Here is an 18105-nt window from a genome sequence, read left to right as displayed (position 1 = left end):
GAGTTATCTTGCGTACAATTTTTCCGAACATTTTGAACTTTTGTGGGGGAGGTACCCGAGGGAGTGGACCGATGGGGCTTTTCTTCGAATTTAAACTAAATTTTAACAAAATATTACGAAGACCTAATTTTGGAGCGAATCGGCAGATCCGTTCCAGAGTTATCTTGCGCTCAAGCCACTATATACGGTGCCATGGGAGTTTTTTGCGCCTTTCAGACAATTATCTCAGGAAGTATGAATTTCCTCCAGATGAAACTTGCGCCACCGTATAGGGGGCGGTGAATACAAGATGCTACAATAAAAATCAAAGCGATTCGAGACCAGGTCCTAAACCGAACTTTTTAGAAAATTTTGTGTGGGAGGTACTCAAAGAAGTTGACCAATTGAGTCCATATTGGAACCTCGTCTATGTATTGCAGCAATTTCACGCTGTGCAAATTATGGAGCAAATCGGCGTTTAAGTTTAGGCAAAATACTACGATAGCCAAAATTTGGTATGAAAGTGTATATACCCTCGTTAGCATAAATGCTGAGGGTATAAAAATGAGTTCTAATTAAGAGGTTTAGAGTCTCAAGCCAAGAGTCTGTTTACGTGCCATCCGAGTTCATGTTCGTGTCACGCGGACACAAATAGACGATACCTATTTTTTTAAGTAAATTTATTATAGAGAACAGGTCTTTATAAGGAAGACTACAGATCTTCATAAGCAAGACCACAAGCCTTCATTAAGAAGTCCAAAGGTCTTCACAGGGAAGGCCAAGGGTTTTCAAAGGGAAGACAAAAAGACTTTTTAAAGTAGACCAAAGGTTTTCTTAGAAAAGACCACAGGTCCTTATATATAAGATCACATTTTTCGCACTGAAACCACAGGTATTCAAAGACAAGACCACAGGCCTTCATTACGAAGGCCACACAGGGAAGACCACAGGTGTTCATAGGGAAGATCATAGGTCTGCATAGAGAATGCCACAAGTATTCAATGGGAAGACAACTGTTCTTCGTAGGGAAGACCAAAGGTCCTTCATACGGAAAGCACGGTCTTCATACCACCAGACCACAATGAAATATTTTTTTTCCAAATAAATGTGTAATTTTAAAAATTATCATTTTATTAAAGCAATTTTTAACAATTGTTATTTTCCCTCTTATTCTTCCATAGATATTATGGTCTCCATTAAGAAATTTATTCATACCCATATTCCTAAATTGCTGGCTGGCGAAACGTTCCTTGGAGAACATGTTCGTAAGTACAGAAAAGAAAATAAAAAAAAAAAACATCTCAAATTAAGAATTGTCAACAAAATGAAATATTCAACAAAAATCTTTTCCTTTTCCTCATTCTAGAACGATTTACATCGGGCCATGCAAAAGTCACAGTCAGCCTTGTCACAACAATTGACAATATTGTCCGCAACATTGTTGTGTTTAGTTTTTACCAGGTGAGTTTCCTTTTAAATCTTCTTTGATTGCTGCGCTATTCAACAGCATACAAGTATGACGTAGAGATTTTTCAAAATTATAAATAGATTTTTTTTTGTAAAAAATTTTCATGTTTGTTTATTTTATTCTCTCTCTTTCTTCTTTTTCTTCTTTGTTTAAGCGTTTGTGGCATACAACATTTTCAACGTGCCGGTCATCGCCATTTGAATTTATTTCAGTCCACCTATTATGTGGTGGTCACCTTTTCAACAGTGGGTTACGGTGATTTTGTGCCCGACATCTGGCCCTCACAATTGTACATGGTCATAATGATTTGTGTGGCTTTAATTGTCCTACCGACACAGGTAAGTAAAGTGGCAGCAGGACACATACAGGAGCCCAAAGTACACAATAACAAAAGACGGACGAAAGGAAAAAACAGAAATATTATGAAAAATAAACAGAAGTAAACCATATAATGTTTTCACTTTTGTTTGTCTTTCCTGTGAACGGATGGGTTTCTGTGGCAAACAAAGAAAAGTTGTATATGTATGTATGTAGGTGCCAAAGAACAGTACAAAGTAACAGTTCATTGAAAATAATACAAGTGGTATAGAGAAAATAAATATGCAGGTTTATTAAAATACATATACATATTTGTCCTTTTTATGAGGTACAGTGGTTTCTGACAGATTTATATACAGCTCGGTAAAAGGTTATAGTTTAATACTCTGTGTTCAAGGGAAGAAATTTGGGAGACAATTTATTTGTAGCATAGGAGTTGTATAGTTGTATTTCAAAATAGGGTGAACATTTTTTAAATTGTAGCAAATATTTAAAACTGTTCGAAATTTTAACAAAATTCATAAATATTTTCAAATTGATTTCTCCTCTTATTTCTCACACTGTGCAAATTAATGACGTCATATTTTAGCATTAAACTTTATGTAGGTCACATCTGTCAAAAGGTAAATGGCGGTATAAATAAAAAGGCATCAACCTAGATTTGGTATACCAAAGGTGGTTGGAAAGGCAGAGAAAAAAGTTAGCTTAAATTACATAAAAAACATTTAAGCCTTTGCAACACCATAGATTCTGTTGAAACAAAAAGGACAAGCACCACCACCTCGTCGTCAATGCACCCTGGAATTCAATGTTTGACCATCAATCAATTTCTTTATTGAATCTGTCAAATTCAAAAAAAGGAAATGCCAGTAACCTTTTAGCGTAACGAGAGAAAAATTAATAAAAAAAAAAAACAAGTAGAAATAAAAAATGCTTCACAAACAACAACAATTTTATGAAAAGAATGAAGTTGGCTGAGTTTTTTTTTTGTCTGCTCAGAATTGAGTTTACATAGATTGTTATATACTGAGACAGAGTAGTATTTTTTATCTACGCTCCTGCATAAATTTCTCAACCCCAAAGGCTGCAGTACGCTTTAAAAGTTATTTTCTTTGGAAAGAAATTTATATTTGAATGCAGTTTAACAGAAGTTAGTTCGTGTTTTTTCTGGAAGCTGAGAACAAATTTTTTTTTTCAATCCACATGACAAACGATAAAATGAACATTGGTACAAGGGCAGTAACAAAGCCTTAAAAAACTATTTTTGTTTTGTGTGTCACCGTTCTGGCATTTTGCAATCACTCAAACTTTGCAACAATGTAAAACGAAACGAAAAGAATGCAGAACAACTTTCAATGGCCTATGACCTTTTTCTAAGAAAAAGTTCAAAGTATGTTATATAGCATTGACAAGATGCAGAGTAAAAGATTTACGTACATACATATGAACATACATATTTGTAAAGTTTATTAATATTTTATTAGTCACGAATTTAAAAAAAAATTGTTGTACGTGACAAAATCATGGAGTTTCGGGGGAGAAAATATTTTGTATTTCATATTCTATATTTTATATTTTTTTTAATTTATATTTTATAATTTTTATTATATATTTTATATTCTATATTTTATGTTCTATAGTTTTTTTGCCTGTTTCACTAAGACGATTCGAATACAAATCCGTTCGAACTACTATCAAACTTTTGTTTGTTGAAAAATATTTGATTGATTTTTGTTTTCAATCAAACAAAAATTTTCTACAAAAACAGGAACTTGGTAGTAAATCGAACGAATTTGAATTCGAATCGTCTTAGAGAAACAGGCCATATATTTTATATTGTATATTTTATTTTTTAGGTGCCAAAAAATATTTTATATTTTATATGTATTTCATATTCTATATATTTTATATTGCATATTTCATCTTTTTAATTTTAGGGGACAAAAGAATATTTTATATTCCATATTCTAAATATAAATATAAAAGAGCAGTGAGGTGAGGTATTGACTGACTGACGGATTCAGCGCCCAGACGAAACCGCTGAAGCTAGAACGTTGAAATTTTGGGTGTAGGTTGCTGTTGGTGTGTAGGGGTGAGATAAGGATGGGTTTTTGGAAATTCAACCTAGAAGGGTACGAAAAGTACAAAAAGGTACTAAATATGGTACCCTTTGTATTAGGTAAATTTGGTATGAGTACCAAAGATGTACCAAAGGGTTTTGGAAATTCGAACTATAAGTGTACGAAAAGTTACTAAATTTGGTACCAATTGTATATTTTGAAGGGATATAGCCAGAATATTGAAATTTGGTATGGGAATCATGGTTGGGAAGTGGTGTCGATATAAGGAAATGGTTTTGGAAATTCTTACTTATGTGCACAAAAAAAACAAAATCGTACTAAATTTAGTACAATTTGGATTTGGTTGAACGGATAGAGCTGGAATATTTAAATTTGGAATGAGGGTCACTGATGAAGAGTAACTATGAAAGGTTTTTGGATATTCGAACTATAAGGGCATGAAAAGTACTAAATGCTACTAAATTTAGACAAATTTGGATTTGGGTGAATAGAATGAGGGTCACTGATGAAGAGTAACTATTAAAGGTTTTTGGAAATTCGAACTATAAATGTACGAAAAGTACTAAATGGTATTAAATTTAGTAGAATTTGAATTTGGGTGAACGGATAGAGCTGGAATCCTGAAATTTGGAATGAGGGTCACTGATGGTGAGTAACAAAGAAAGGTTTTTGGAAATTCAAACTATAAGTGTACGAAAAGTACTAAATTTAGTTCAATTTGAATTTGGGTGAACGCATAGAGCTGAAGTCCTGAAATTTGGAATGAGGGACACTGGTGGAGAGTAACAAAGAAAGGTTTTTGGAAATTCGAACTATAAGTGTAAGAAAAGATCTAAATGGTACTAAATTTAGTACAATTTGGATTTGGGTGAACGGATAGAGCTGGAATGCTGAAATTTGGAATGAGGGTCACAGTACTAAATTCTGTACAATTGGTATTTGCGTGAACGAGTAGAGCTGGTATCCTGACATTTGGAATTAAGATTACTGTTTAAATGTAGGACTGAGGTAGTTTTGGAAATGCATATTTATGGAAGAGTGCTAAATGAAACTACATTGGCTATAATTTGGATTAGTTTAGTTAGTAGTTTTATAGTTTTTTTTTTTTGTGATTGTGTAAAGCGGCAGGGGAACAGATAAAGCTGGAAAAGTGATGTGTGGTTGGGTTGCATATAAAGAGGTAATTTTTGAAACTTTTACCTATGTGCACGAAATGTTTGGTACCGTTTTGGCATTGCGTAAACGTTTAGGGCGGGAATTCCGAATCTTTGTATTAGGGTCAGTGTTTGTGTTTAGGTAAGAAGTTTTTAGAAATGCGTATGAAATCTAAAATTATGTATGGAGATCGCTGTGGCCCGAGTTATGGAGTTGGTATTGGAAATACCACTATAGGGGAACGAAAAGTACTAAATGGTACAAAATTTGGTGTTGGGTGTAGGAACTAAAGCTGGGATTATATAATTTAGAAATACGCTATTTGTACAAAAAATACCAAATGACAAACAATTTGTTATGAAGATCACTATAAGATTTGGGATAAAGTTCTGAGTTTGAAAACTTATATTGAATATTGATCCATTCATTTTATGCTAACGCGAAGGCGATTTCTAAATAATGTACTGAAATCAAGTAGCCAAACGTGAAGTATATTTTAGATTTTTTTTGTTCTGAACGCGGTATGCCATGTAGCACATTAAGAAACATTTTTGTAAAAAAATTTTACTACCCTTTCATGAATCAAATATCCATTCTAAAAAACGTGGATAGAAGTGCAATTTTTTTTTAATTAAACTTTTATATCCTATGAGAATTCAAGGTCTAAATTTAAAGAAAATGGGACAATATAGATTTGTTCGATTTTTAAAATAAACTTAGTCGAGGGGTACGATTATATGGGTATATACAAAATCGTGGATTTTTATGGTCATTTGGAATACCGTAAATTTTACTGACCAATTCGGGTTCTTGGTGAAACCGTTTTTTTGAAATTCTAAATACAGTGTACAGAACTAAAATGAATTAAATCAATTACATATTGGAATTAAAATAGGTCTTAGTACAACAGAATCTCCAGTGATCACCATTTTCATATTAAATATTGTTTATTTATACTTTTTTTCCTTTCCGCATACGAAGTAGGGGGCATTTGCTAGTATTTTATATTTTATTTCTTTTGTTCAATCTGACTCTGGGTCAATTTTCAGTTCGAGGAAAGTGGCTGCATCGATGGTATGTAGCCACAGATCCAATGGAGTAGGATGAGTAGGTTTGGCGGGGCAGTTAAAAAGGTGTTTGGTGTAGTGCGGGTCCATGCCGAATACTGAGCAGTTTTCTTGCACGGCGCGATCGATTTCCTCCCAATAAGAATTTAGGCGACTGCAATATCCTGAGCGTAGTTGAGCCACAACTACTCTGGTTTGTCGTGGCAGCTGACGCTAATTAGCTGCGATAGATGGGGGATGTCCTGTACGAGGACTTTATTCACACTATATTTGCTTATGACCTTATGAACTGTATCCGTGTGAATGCTATTTAAACCTGCTTGATATGCTTGTTGATCTAGGGGTTCTCTCCTGTATCGTTGGACCTCTCCCTCTATAGCGTGGATATCCTTACTGACGTGCCCGAATGTGGCGGGCCTAACCACCAGATGGTGATTGGGATGGTTCTCACGGTAACACCCAAGCAAGTACTGCAACAAAAGCCTCATGGCAGCCACCCTGTTGCTGCTCTCAGGGCGGCATTCTGACAGGTTTGAATCTTTTTCCAATTCGTATCACATAGTCCCGGGGACCAAACTGGAGCCGCATAGCTTACCACAGACCGAGCTGTCGCCTCATATGTGGTCAACAAGGTTTCTTTATCTGCACCCCAAGTACTGCCGACTAGGGACTAGAGGACCTTGTTCCTACTTTTCAGTTTGCCACAAATGGCGTGCGTGCACGACTTGAATGTAGTGTCGAATGTGACCCGTAAAATTTTGGGCAGTTTGTGGTCGGAATTCTGCTACCATCGACCACGACATTCATCTCTCTTCCAAACTGCGCTGTCCATGTGGTGAACAGAGTGGCTGTAGATTTTGTGGCATATTCCTCGAGCGAAAAAGGTGATAAGATCGGTTAAATAGAAGTTCGTTTCTCACAGATGTCATCAGGGAAGGTACCTGACGCCAGGATCATGCAATCATCCACATACGTTTCGATCTCGATGCCGTCTGGAGGGGGGATACAGGAGAGGTAGAGGTTAAACAGTTCCGGAGATATCACCTCACCTTCGGGAACTCCCTGTTTCACTCTTCGTGGTTTGGACTTCTTGTTCCTGAATTCCACGTACGACTGGCGTGGAGCGCCTGACTGTATCAAAGGCTTTTGATAAGTCAAGCGCCACCATCACTGTTCTATCATACGGCGGACTCTGGCTGAGCCCTTGACAAATATATGTAGAAATGGCGTGCAGCGCTGTTGTCGTGCTGTGCTGCTTACGGAATCCATGCTGATGATCAGCAATTTGTTTGCTTTTTTTTAAACTGGGAAGGACTAAGGCCTCAAGGGTCTTTGCTACGGGCGACAAAAGCGAAATCGGCCTGTACGATTCACTTTTGCTGGCATCCTTGCCGGCTTCCGTAGCGGGTCCACCTTGCCCATTTTCCAGACTTCGGGAACAATGAGGGCAGCCGGCTAGCTATAAGTTGAGAACTTTAGTGAGATACTCCACTCCCGGCTCATCCATCTGCTTCAGCATTACCATGCAGATTCCATCAGGACCCAACGCTTTGAATGATTTATCGTCGCTGATGGCATTCGCAACATCATCCATTGTAAACTGTGGTGGTTCATCCTCGGCAGGAAGAGATCTGATGCAACGTAATTCTCTTCGCCCTGTCACTCTCGGGGTGCTCGACAAACTGTCAATAACTTGCGCACCTCTTCTGGTCAGTGAACGTAACGTCGCCAAACGTGACTGAGGTCTTATCTTCTCTTATTCCAGGGTTCGAGAGTGACTTAACCGTTGCCCAAAATTCACTTATACCGGCTCCAATGTTGCAACTCTTCAGATGATTTAACCACTTGTTTCGCTTATGTTGGCCGACCAGTCTGTTAAATTCCAGTATCAGCTTCCTGATTCTGGGGTCATTGGGGTTGGCTTGGCGAATCTCATCACTCTTATTTGCTAATCCCGTCGCCTCTGCTGGGAAGTTTGGTCTTACTTCGGGTATTCGACCAGCAGGGATATGGCGAGCGGCTGCAGCAGTGATGATGTATCGGAACGTCCTTTCCGTTACCCGAACATCAGAAGGATTGGCCAGTTCTATGAAGCGGTAATTGGTGAACTCTCTGAAACCCGACCAGCTTTCCCATGATTGACGAATGTGCGGCGTTCAGAGGTAATTAAATCGGGTGGGCTGCTAATGCAGACAATTATGGGGAAATTTCTGATCCAAGGGAAATGACGGGGTGCCGGGTAACGTCATTTGTCAGACCAGGTGACACGATGGTTATGTCTGGCGAACTTTGACACCCTCCCCTAATTCTGGCAGGGGCGTCCTAGCGTGACCGTACAAAATGAAGAGTTATCAAAATGCTCAGCCAGCGCTGAACCCCTCTGGTCGTTTCCGAGGGCCGAATGCAACCTCTCATGATGCTCATTAAAGTCCCCCAGGACCAGACGATTATGACCTTCCAAAGGCGAGCTAATGTCAGGCTCGTCATCTGAGATACAGCTTTTTCTCGGCGTGATGTATCCCAACAAAAGTTCGGATCCGTTAGTCATTATGTAACCCATTACAGAGTAATCTAAACAAAAATAAATACTTATATTATTCCTTATTAAGCACAGAGCGTGTGTGTCCGACTACAAATCAGACCCCGCCGGCTGTGTACTTTTTGTTAAAAAAATAACAAAGAATAGTTGGTGGTGCATATGTAAGCCTTTAAACAACTCTTAATGTTCGTGTGTGTGCGTTGAAAAAAGAAAACAAATTCCACCTCAACTGTTCTAAAAATAGAAAATATTTTTTTAGCTTATAGCTTATTTTTCAACTTCCAATGTGCTTAGAATAACTAGTTATTCTAGTGGTTATATAATAACTAGTTATTCAGAGCGATATGTCCTTGTTAAAATAATGGGTTAGTAGGGGGTTTTATAAGAGGTAACGACTACCAAAAAGTACTATAAAACCCCATTATTTAGTAAGGAATTTTTTTGCTGGGATACGTTCAGCAAATCTATCACGGCAGTTCCACACCTGACTGCTACCCCCATACATTCCATGTACGGGTCCTTGGAGACAGGCTCAAGCGAGATATGTAGGTCTGTATTGGACAAACTGGTGCAAGAGCAAAGCTAATTACCCACGTCTGGTGCGATCTTTCCATCACAACGCTGTAAACTGCAGTTGTTATTGAGCTTGGTTTCCTTCACCGCCGCGACCATGATATTCTTCCGACTCATGAAGTCCACTATTTCCTCTATCTTACCTCGGAGTCCATTGCAATTAATCTGCAAAAAGGATGCATTTTCTGGGATTGGAACAACAACGGCTGGTGTTAAATGCTGTGTGTGCGGTTGCTGTCGAGGGGACTGCGGGGAAGTTTCCAAATCTGATGACGAGGGAATTTCGTAATCTGATGACGACTCACTGGGGTCTGTATTCAGGCAGCATGCAGCAACAAAGTCCCTCACGTGAACAAGTCCAGAACAACCCCTTAGATGAACCTACTCCCGACATCTATTGCATCTCACCGAAGGTTGGATATGGGTGAAGATACGCATGTGATAAACCTATCCCAAATATATTGGTCCTGGGTTTTCCTCCGTCCCGGCACGGACCAAAAGAATTTGGAGCATGCATTCCGGGATATACTACTCCCAACACAGAATAACGAAACAAATACAAACATTGGCAGGTGGCAGCCGCTGGCCGCAAAACGTCATACATGAGAGATTTTTCATCTTTATCTTCATTAAAAATTTTTTCTTTCACAACTAGATTTAATTTCTATCCCTTTCCCTTTTATTTTCCAGTTTGAACAATTAGCCTTCACATGGATGGAACGTCAAAAATTGGGCGGTAGCTATTCCTCACATCGTGCCCAAAGTGAAAAGCATGTGGTTGTGTGCTCAACCACATTGCATGCCGATACGATAATGGATTTCCTCAACGAATTCTATGCCCATCCACTGCTGCAGGACTACTATGTGGTGCTGCTAAGTCCCATGGAATTGGATACAACGATGCGAATGATTCTACAAGTGCCAATATGGGCTCAGCGTGTAATTTATATACAGGTATGAATAGAAAACACATTAATTTTTGAGATGTTGGGCCAATTGTTACAGTTGCGGCTAATTTTCCAGCAACATGCAAACTCTCTCATTTAAACAACATTAATATTTTAACACAAAAGTTATGAGAGTTTTGTTTTTAAAAATACATTAATAGCTCACCTTTTATCCCCTTTGATGTTTGTTGGCAATGGTCTTCCGGTTTATTATCCCTTTTCCAACATCTTATTTTCTTTTTTCTCAGCTAAACTATTTGCATGACTTGTGGCCATAACTTTGTTTGGCCCAACTATTAACAACATCATTTATCACGGTTTCTTGTCTTCTTCTTCTTTTCCTCTTTCTCTCTATCCTCCAACTTCCACAGGGATCCTGTTTAAAGGATGGCGATTTAGCACGAGCACGCATGAATGAGGCTGAGGCCTGTTTTATTTTAGCCGCACGCAATTATGCCGATAAGACTGCTGCCGATGAACACACAATTCTACGTTCATGGGCTGTTAAAGATTTTGCCCCCAATGTTCCACAATATGTGCAGATATTCAGGTAAGTTATCAGCATTCATTCAAGTATCCGACCTTGCCACTGACTGGAGCATCCATCCCCAACCGTGGCATGTTTTCCGTGACGATGATGATGGTGATGGAAGTCTAACAACTTTATTTGTTGTTTGCCACATTCTTACAAACAACAAAAAAATCCCCTCAACCAAAAAGAATGTGGTCAACTACAAACAAAAAAAACAAGACAAAAAATAAACTCAATATGTGTATGTTAGTGTGTGTATGTGTATGTTGTAAAGCCATTGTTGATATCATTATTGTCATTGTTGATGTTGTTGTCTTTCTCCTCTATATAGACCTGAACATAAGCTTCATGTTAAATTCGCTGAACATGTCGTGTGTGAGGACGAATTTAAATATGCTTTGTTGGCTAATAACTGTACATGTCCTGGTGCCAGTACCCTGGTGACACTATTGTTGCATACATCACGGGGGCAGTAAGTATATTCGAACAAAAAAAAAACAAAAAATAATTAAAAAAACAACAGTACATTGTAACAGAGTAACAGACACATACATACTTACATGCATACATATGAATACTAACTAAGAAAATCAGCAAAACAGTTTTAAACTCCCGATAGACAGTGTCATTGCTTGTGGATAAATTATCCACGTTTTTATCCACCAACGTGAATATTTTATTCACAAGCGTGAATAATTTATTCGCCAACGTGAGTACTTTATTCACCAGCGTGGGTAATTTATCCACCAACGTTAGTGGAGGAATTGTTTATTGGTGTATTATTTATCCACCATTGTGTAGTATTCATTCACCAACGTCGATAATATATACATCCGCCAACGTTGATAGTATATTCACCAATGTGGTTAATTAATTCACTAACGTGTATATTTTACTAACCAGCCCGGATCCCACGGCAGCGGGTTCTCTGTACCGGTTTGATCCGGGACCACACAACATCAGCGTTCCGGCCAGCGGCTGCAACCTCAGTGTACAAATGTTGGTATTTCTTTCGTTTTTCTGTGTTGGGAGCAGCATATCTCGGAATGCCTGCTCCGAATTCTTTTGGTCCGTGCCAGGATGGAAGAAAACCCAGTACCAATGTATTTGTGCTCGGTTTGTCACATCCGCATCTTCAACCATGTCCAATCTTCGGTGAGATGCAATAGATGTCAGGAGTGGGTGCATTTAAGGGGTTGCTCTGGATTTGCCCACGCGAGGGGCTATGATAGGGACTATGTTGCTGCATGCTGCGCGAACACAGCCCCCAGTGAGTCGTCGTCAGATTACGAAACATCTTCGTCGTCGGATTACGAAACTCCCCCGCAGGCCGCCCACAGCAGCCGCACGCGCAGAATTTAACACCAGCCGTTGTTGTTCCAATCCCAGAAAATGCATCCTTTTTGCAATTTAATTGCAATGGGCTCCGAGGTAAGATCGATGAAATAGTGGACTTTATGAATCGGAAGAAGATCAAGGTCGCGGCGGTTCAGGAAACCATGCTGAACGACCATGCTGATCTGTACGTGTTGATGGTTTCAACGTAATAAGGAAGGATCGCACCAGATGTGGAGGTGGGGGATTAGCTTTCCTCTTGCACCAGTCTGTTCAATACAGACCTATCTCTCTTGAGCCTGCCTCTAATGACTAGAACATGGAATGTATGGCAGTCAGGTGTGGAACTGCCGAGATAGAGTTGCTGAACGTATACATCCCGCTGAGAAATAGCTGTATCTCAGATTATAAGCCTGACATTAACCCGCCTTTGGAAGGTCATAATCGTCTGGTCCTGGGGGACTTTAATGCGCATCATGAGCTGTGGTATTCGGCACTCGGAAACGACCAGAGAGGTATAGCGCTGGCTGAGCAGATTGATAGCTCTACGTTTTGCTCGGTCAATGAGGACGCCCCTACCAGAAATAGAGGAGTGTGTCACAGTTCGCAAGACATAACCATCGTGTCACCTGGTCTGACAAATGACGTCAACCGGTCATTTCCCTTCGATCAGACCATCTCCCCATAATTGTCTCCATCAGCAGACCACCCGATTTCATCACCTCTGAACGCCGCACGTTCGTCAATCATAAAAAAGCTGATTGGCCCAATTTCAGAGAGTTCACCAATCACCGCTTCAGAGAATTGCCCAATCCATCTGATGTTCGGGTAGCGGAAAGGACGTTCCGAGACATCATCAATGCTGCAGCCGCTCGCCATATACCTGCTGGTCGAATACCCGAAGTAAGACCAAATTTCCCAGCAGAGGCGACGGGATTAGCAAATGAGCGTGATGAGCTTCCTCGAACCAACCCCGACGACCCCAGAGTCAGGAAGCTGACACTGGATGTTAACAGGCTGGTCGGCGAACATAAGGGGAACAAGTGGTTAAATCACCTGAAGAGTTGCAAAATTGGAGCCGGTATAAGTAAATTGTGGACAACGGTTAAGTCACTCTCGAACCCCGGAAGGAGGGATGACAGGACCATAGTCACGTTTGGCGACGTTACGTTGACTGACCCGAAGAGGTGTGCAAGTTACTTCAATCGACTGTTTGTTGAGCACCCCGAGAGTGACAGGGCGTAGAGAAGAGTGTTACGTCGCATTAGATCTCTTCCTGCCGAGGATGAACCACCACAGTTTACAATGGATGATGTTGCGAATGCCATCAGGAACGCTAAATCATCCAAAGCGTTGGGCCCTGACGGAATTTCCATGGTAATGCTGAAACAGCTGGATGAGTGGGGAGTGGAGTATCTCACTAAAGTTCTCAACCTGTCGCTAGCCACCCTTATTGTTCCCGAAGTCTGGAAAATGGGCAGGGTGGACCCGCTACTGAAGCCAGGCAAGGATGCGAGCAAAGGTAAATCGTACAGGCCGATTTCGCTTTTGTCACCCGTAGCGAAGACCCTTGAGGCCTTAGTCCTCCCCAGCATTAGAAATAGCTACCAAGTTGCCGATCATTAGCATGGATTCCGTAAGCAGCACAGCATGACAACAGCGCTGCACGCCATCTCCACACATATTTGTCGAGGACTCAACCAGGAGCGGCCGTGTGATAGAACAGTGATGTTGGCGCTTGACTTATCAAACGCCTTTGATACTGTTAAGCACTCCACGCTGTTCGAGGACATCGAGCAGATAACCCTCCGGCCAAGTCTGAAACGTTGGATAATCAACTATATGTGTGGTCGCCAGTCGTATGTGGAATTCAGCAATAAGAAATCCAAGCCCCGTAGAGTGAAACAGGGAGTTCCCCAAGGAGGGGTGATATCTTCGAAACTATTTGACCTCTACCGCATTGAGATCGTAACGTATGCGGATGATTGTACGATCCTGGCGTCAGGTACCTACCCTGATGACATCTGTGAGAGACTGAACTCCTATTTAACCGATCTTAATACCTTTTTCCACGCGAGGAATATGCAGATATCCGCCACTAAATCGACGGCCACTCTGTTCACCACATGGACGGCGCAGTATAGAAGAGAGTTGAATATCTGGGTCGATGGTAGCAGAATTCCGACCACAACCTATCCCAAAATTCTAGGGGTCACATTCGACACCACTTTCACGTTGTCCGCGCATGTCACAACTATCTGCGATAAACTGAAATGTAGGAACAACGTCCTCAAGTCTCTAGCCGGCAGCACTTGGGGTGCAGACAAAGAAACCTTGTTGACCACGTATAAAGCGATAGGTCGGTCTGTGGTAAGCTATGCGGCGCCAGTTTGGTCCCCGAATTTATGTGACACGCAGTGGGGTAAGATTCAAATTTGTCACAACGCCGCCCTGAGAACAGCAACAGGGTGCTTACTCAAATCTACAGTGGACCATCTACATGAGGAAGCAAAGATTCTTTCAGTACAACAACATAATGAGATGCTATCGTTGCAGTACTTGCTCGGGTGTTACCGTGAGAGCCATTCCGATACACCCAGGCATGTCAAGAAGGATATTCATGCTCTAGAGACGACGGTCCAACAATATAGGAGAGCACCTCTAGATCAACAGGCATATCAGGCAGGTTTGAACAGCATTCACACGGACACAGTTGCTAAGCAATTATAAGCAATTATTGTGTGAATGCAGTCATCGGAGCACATCCCCCATCTATCGCAACTGAAGAGCGTCAGCTGCCACGACAAACCAGAGTAGTTTTGGCTCAATTACGCTCGGGATATTGCAGTCGCCTAAATTCCTATTGGGCGGGAATCGATCGCACCGTGCAAGACATCTGCCTAGTATGCGGCATGGGCCCGCACGATACTGCCCCGCCAAGCCTACTCATCTGACTCCAGTGGATCTGTGGTTACATCCCATCGAAGTAGCCAACTTCCTGGCACTGGAGATAGACCCAGAGCCAGATTGAACAGGAGAACGAACATACAAACATAATAATAAAACACTGTTACAACAACAACAACCAGCCTGGATAATTTATTCACCAACGTGGATAAATTACTCCCTAACATAAAAATTTTATTCGCCGGCGTGGAAATTTTATCCACCAACGTGAATATTTTATTCATCAACGTGAATACCGTAAAACGTATACACCAACGTGAATAATTAATTCACCAATGTGGATAATTTATTTCCTAACGTGAATATTTATTCACCAGTGTGGATAATTATTCAATCAACGTAGATAATTTATCTACGTGGATAACTATGGTGGGTAATTTAACTATCGATGCTGATTTATTCACTCACGTGGATAATTTATCTACAGGCGTGGATAATTAAATTACAAGGGGGGCGATTTATTCGCCAACTTGGAAAAAAATCTCTTCGATTTATATTTTATACACATTGGTGAATTGTGTTCCTCTGAGACCCACTGTTAATGCATTTTAAGTGAGCATTAATGCACAACCACTATCAAAGCCACAATCTCGTCGACGACGGCAACGACATTAATGGCAACAACATTGGAGCCACATAAATTCAGTTATTTGCCGAAAGCGACAGATAGTGGCTACCAACTGGTGAATATAAAACACAACAGCATTATCCATCCAATACAACGGTATTATGGAAATTAGCTAATGTTTTATGCTGCTGACCCAAAAACACAGGAAATTGCACTACTGGGAGATGAATATTTGAAAGATGAATTTTGAAAACTAATTTAAGCTAATTTTATAAAAGAAAAGCAAGGCAGGGGAAATATCTGTTAGCGACTACTCCTTTAATGTCTGCATTTAATATAACAATTTGTTACTCCCACTCGTTGCTGGCATAAATATTATTTACTTGTTTATCCAGTTTGTTGTCTTAATAGTTGAGGAACGAAATGGCTGCTTAATTGTTTGTTCTATCTAATAAATTATATAAACTTACAAATATTTATCCAAATTATGTCAATACCAAATTGATGAATGTCCTTTGACCATGTCAATATTATGTTAATCGTTTATTGTTTAATTAAGTTGTTAATACTAATTCAAAAGCTTTTAACAATGCTAAACAAACAATTTGATATGAACATTAATATTTTATCAAGATACCAGATATAAAGGACAATAACGAGTTACTGCTATCGTGATATCGCTCATTTACTCAAAGAGTGACATAACTCAAAAAATACGTTTTCTGAGTTAACAATTTCTATTTTTTCTCAGACTTCTATTTTATCTTGTGTCAAATTTTCATGTTGATATCTCTAAAACCCAACGAGATACAGCTCATTTACTACGGGTTTGACATAATTCAACAAAAAAGTTTTTTTGGGTTTAAGAACCACTAAAACAATTCAAATCATGCTTGATCTTACACAGAAATTTAGCACTGATATCTGTTAAGCTCTTTACAAAAGATGGTCCAAGTAGTCATTTTATTTTTTGTGTAATAACATTTTTAATTTGGGAAGTCAAATTTTAATCGCCAACTTAAAAAGCGTTTTTCTCGAAACTAGATTTTTTGAGATGTGTCACTATTTGAGTAAATGAGCGATATGTGGATATCCATATCGATTTCCTTCATATTAGCTTTGCGTTATGTCAGGTACAAAAGTGTCACATGAATTGATCGATAAGTTGGGGGTAGAATGGGAATGTCCTTTTTATAAGTCTAACCCATATACTATTCTCACTGATATCGGTACCCATGTATATGCAGGATCGCAGAGTGTCACAACAGCGGCCAAAATGGTCAAAACCAAGTACTTCGGGGTACAAATATATTGATGGGAATCGATAGAAAACATTCCAATTAGAAGGTCTTAATATTGATACGTCAAGTAGTTTTGTCTATATAAGGATTTAAATCTAATAATTGATGGAAATGTGCATATTTTCCCAATACAAATATCATTATTTTCTTCAAATATTTGAATATTTAAAGTAACGGTCATTATAAAACTAATTTTTAGGTTGTTTTGGATATTATAAATTTGGTTTCATATTTCATTGGAAGTAAATAGTGATCATATGATGTTTATCAAGGTCTGTAGTTCTTAGTTCATCAATTTTATTTATTTTTCGTGTTGTTGAAAACGCCAGTTACCCCTCTTTTAACAAAGCGTTTTACGGTGTCGCCTAAAGCCCGAAAACGAATGGACTGATCATCATATATTTTTGTGGGCTTATTAAGTACCTAAAATAATTTTAAAAATATGAAATTAAAATAAAAATAGGTAAAAAAACTTTTTAAGTTAAATGGTTTTATGTTAAACATACATTGCAATGTTTAAGATAAATGTACTAAAAACCAAAAAATAATAAAATAGATACAGTCGTGGGAATTATAAACATATGCATAGACTAGGCTAAAATAAAACCGTGGGGCACGTCAATTGTCTACAAATTATCGACTTAATGTGCGATAGAAGAATCGTTTAATTCGTCGTTAGGCAGTTGGCCCGCAGACGGTGAGGAAATTACTTACTATTTTCTTGCTCATGGAAATTCTAATAGTTATACACTCCATGTAAATAAAAGAGATGTTTCAAATAGTTTATCGTTGGACATTCACACTGCTGGCTGGCGAGGAATCGTTTCACTGCTCGTAGTTTCTCTTTAATCGACAAAGTACTACTCGCTCACCACTATGAAACCCTAAAACTCGCTTATAATCGAGCTTGCTAGCTTGTTTCCACATTCTAACCCTACTTATCACACGTCAATCGTTGTCGGTTGAACAACTGCCTAATTATAGTGTAACATTACAAAACAAACATTTTAATCAACGATTGTAGACAATTGATGTGCCCCACGGTTTTATTTTAGTCTAGTCTATGCATATGTTTATAATTCCCACGACTGTATCTATTTTATTATTTTTTGGTTTTTAGTACATTTATCTTAAACATTGCAATGTATGTTTAACATAAAACCGTTGAACTTAAAAAGTTTTTTTACCTATTTTTATTTTCTAGTTTTTAGTTTTTATTTCGCATTCTGTTTAATTCATTTAGTGCTTCATAATTGCGAGGTTTCTTGCCCGTAA

General features: G+C 39.2%; 1 protein-coding gene across 1 annotated transcript in view; it reads left to right on the top strand.

Annotated features, from left to right (window-relative positions):
* Positions 1-18105, top strand: part of SLO2 (slowpoke 2) — a 616259-nt gene that overhangs the window by 509094 nt on the left and 89060 nt on the right. The window contains exons 6-11 of the mRNA XM_073991382.1: positions 1161-1244; positions 1346-1440; positions 1602-1785; positions 9871-10134; positions 10499-10677; positions 10991-11131. Of these exons, the coding sequence (XP_073847483.1) occupies positions 1161-1244; positions 1346-1440; positions 1602-1785; positions 9871-10134; positions 10499-10677; positions 10991-11131 (947 nt within the window). The remainder of the gene's footprint in view (positions 1-1160; positions 1245-1345; positions 1441-1601; positions 1786-9870; positions 10135-10498; positions 10678-10990; positions 11132-18105) is intronic.

This window comes from Musca autumnalis, unplaced genomic scaffold (genome assembly GCF_047663935.1).
Source record: "Musca autumnalis isolate F117 unplaced genomic scaffold, ASM4766393v1 scaffold_5, whole genome shotgun sequence".
NCBI classification, from domain to species: domain Eukaryota; kingdom Metazoa; phylum Arthropoda; class Insecta; order Diptera; family Muscidae; genus Musca; species Musca autumnalis.
This window is presented reverse-complemented; position numbering and strand designations above follow the sequence as displayed.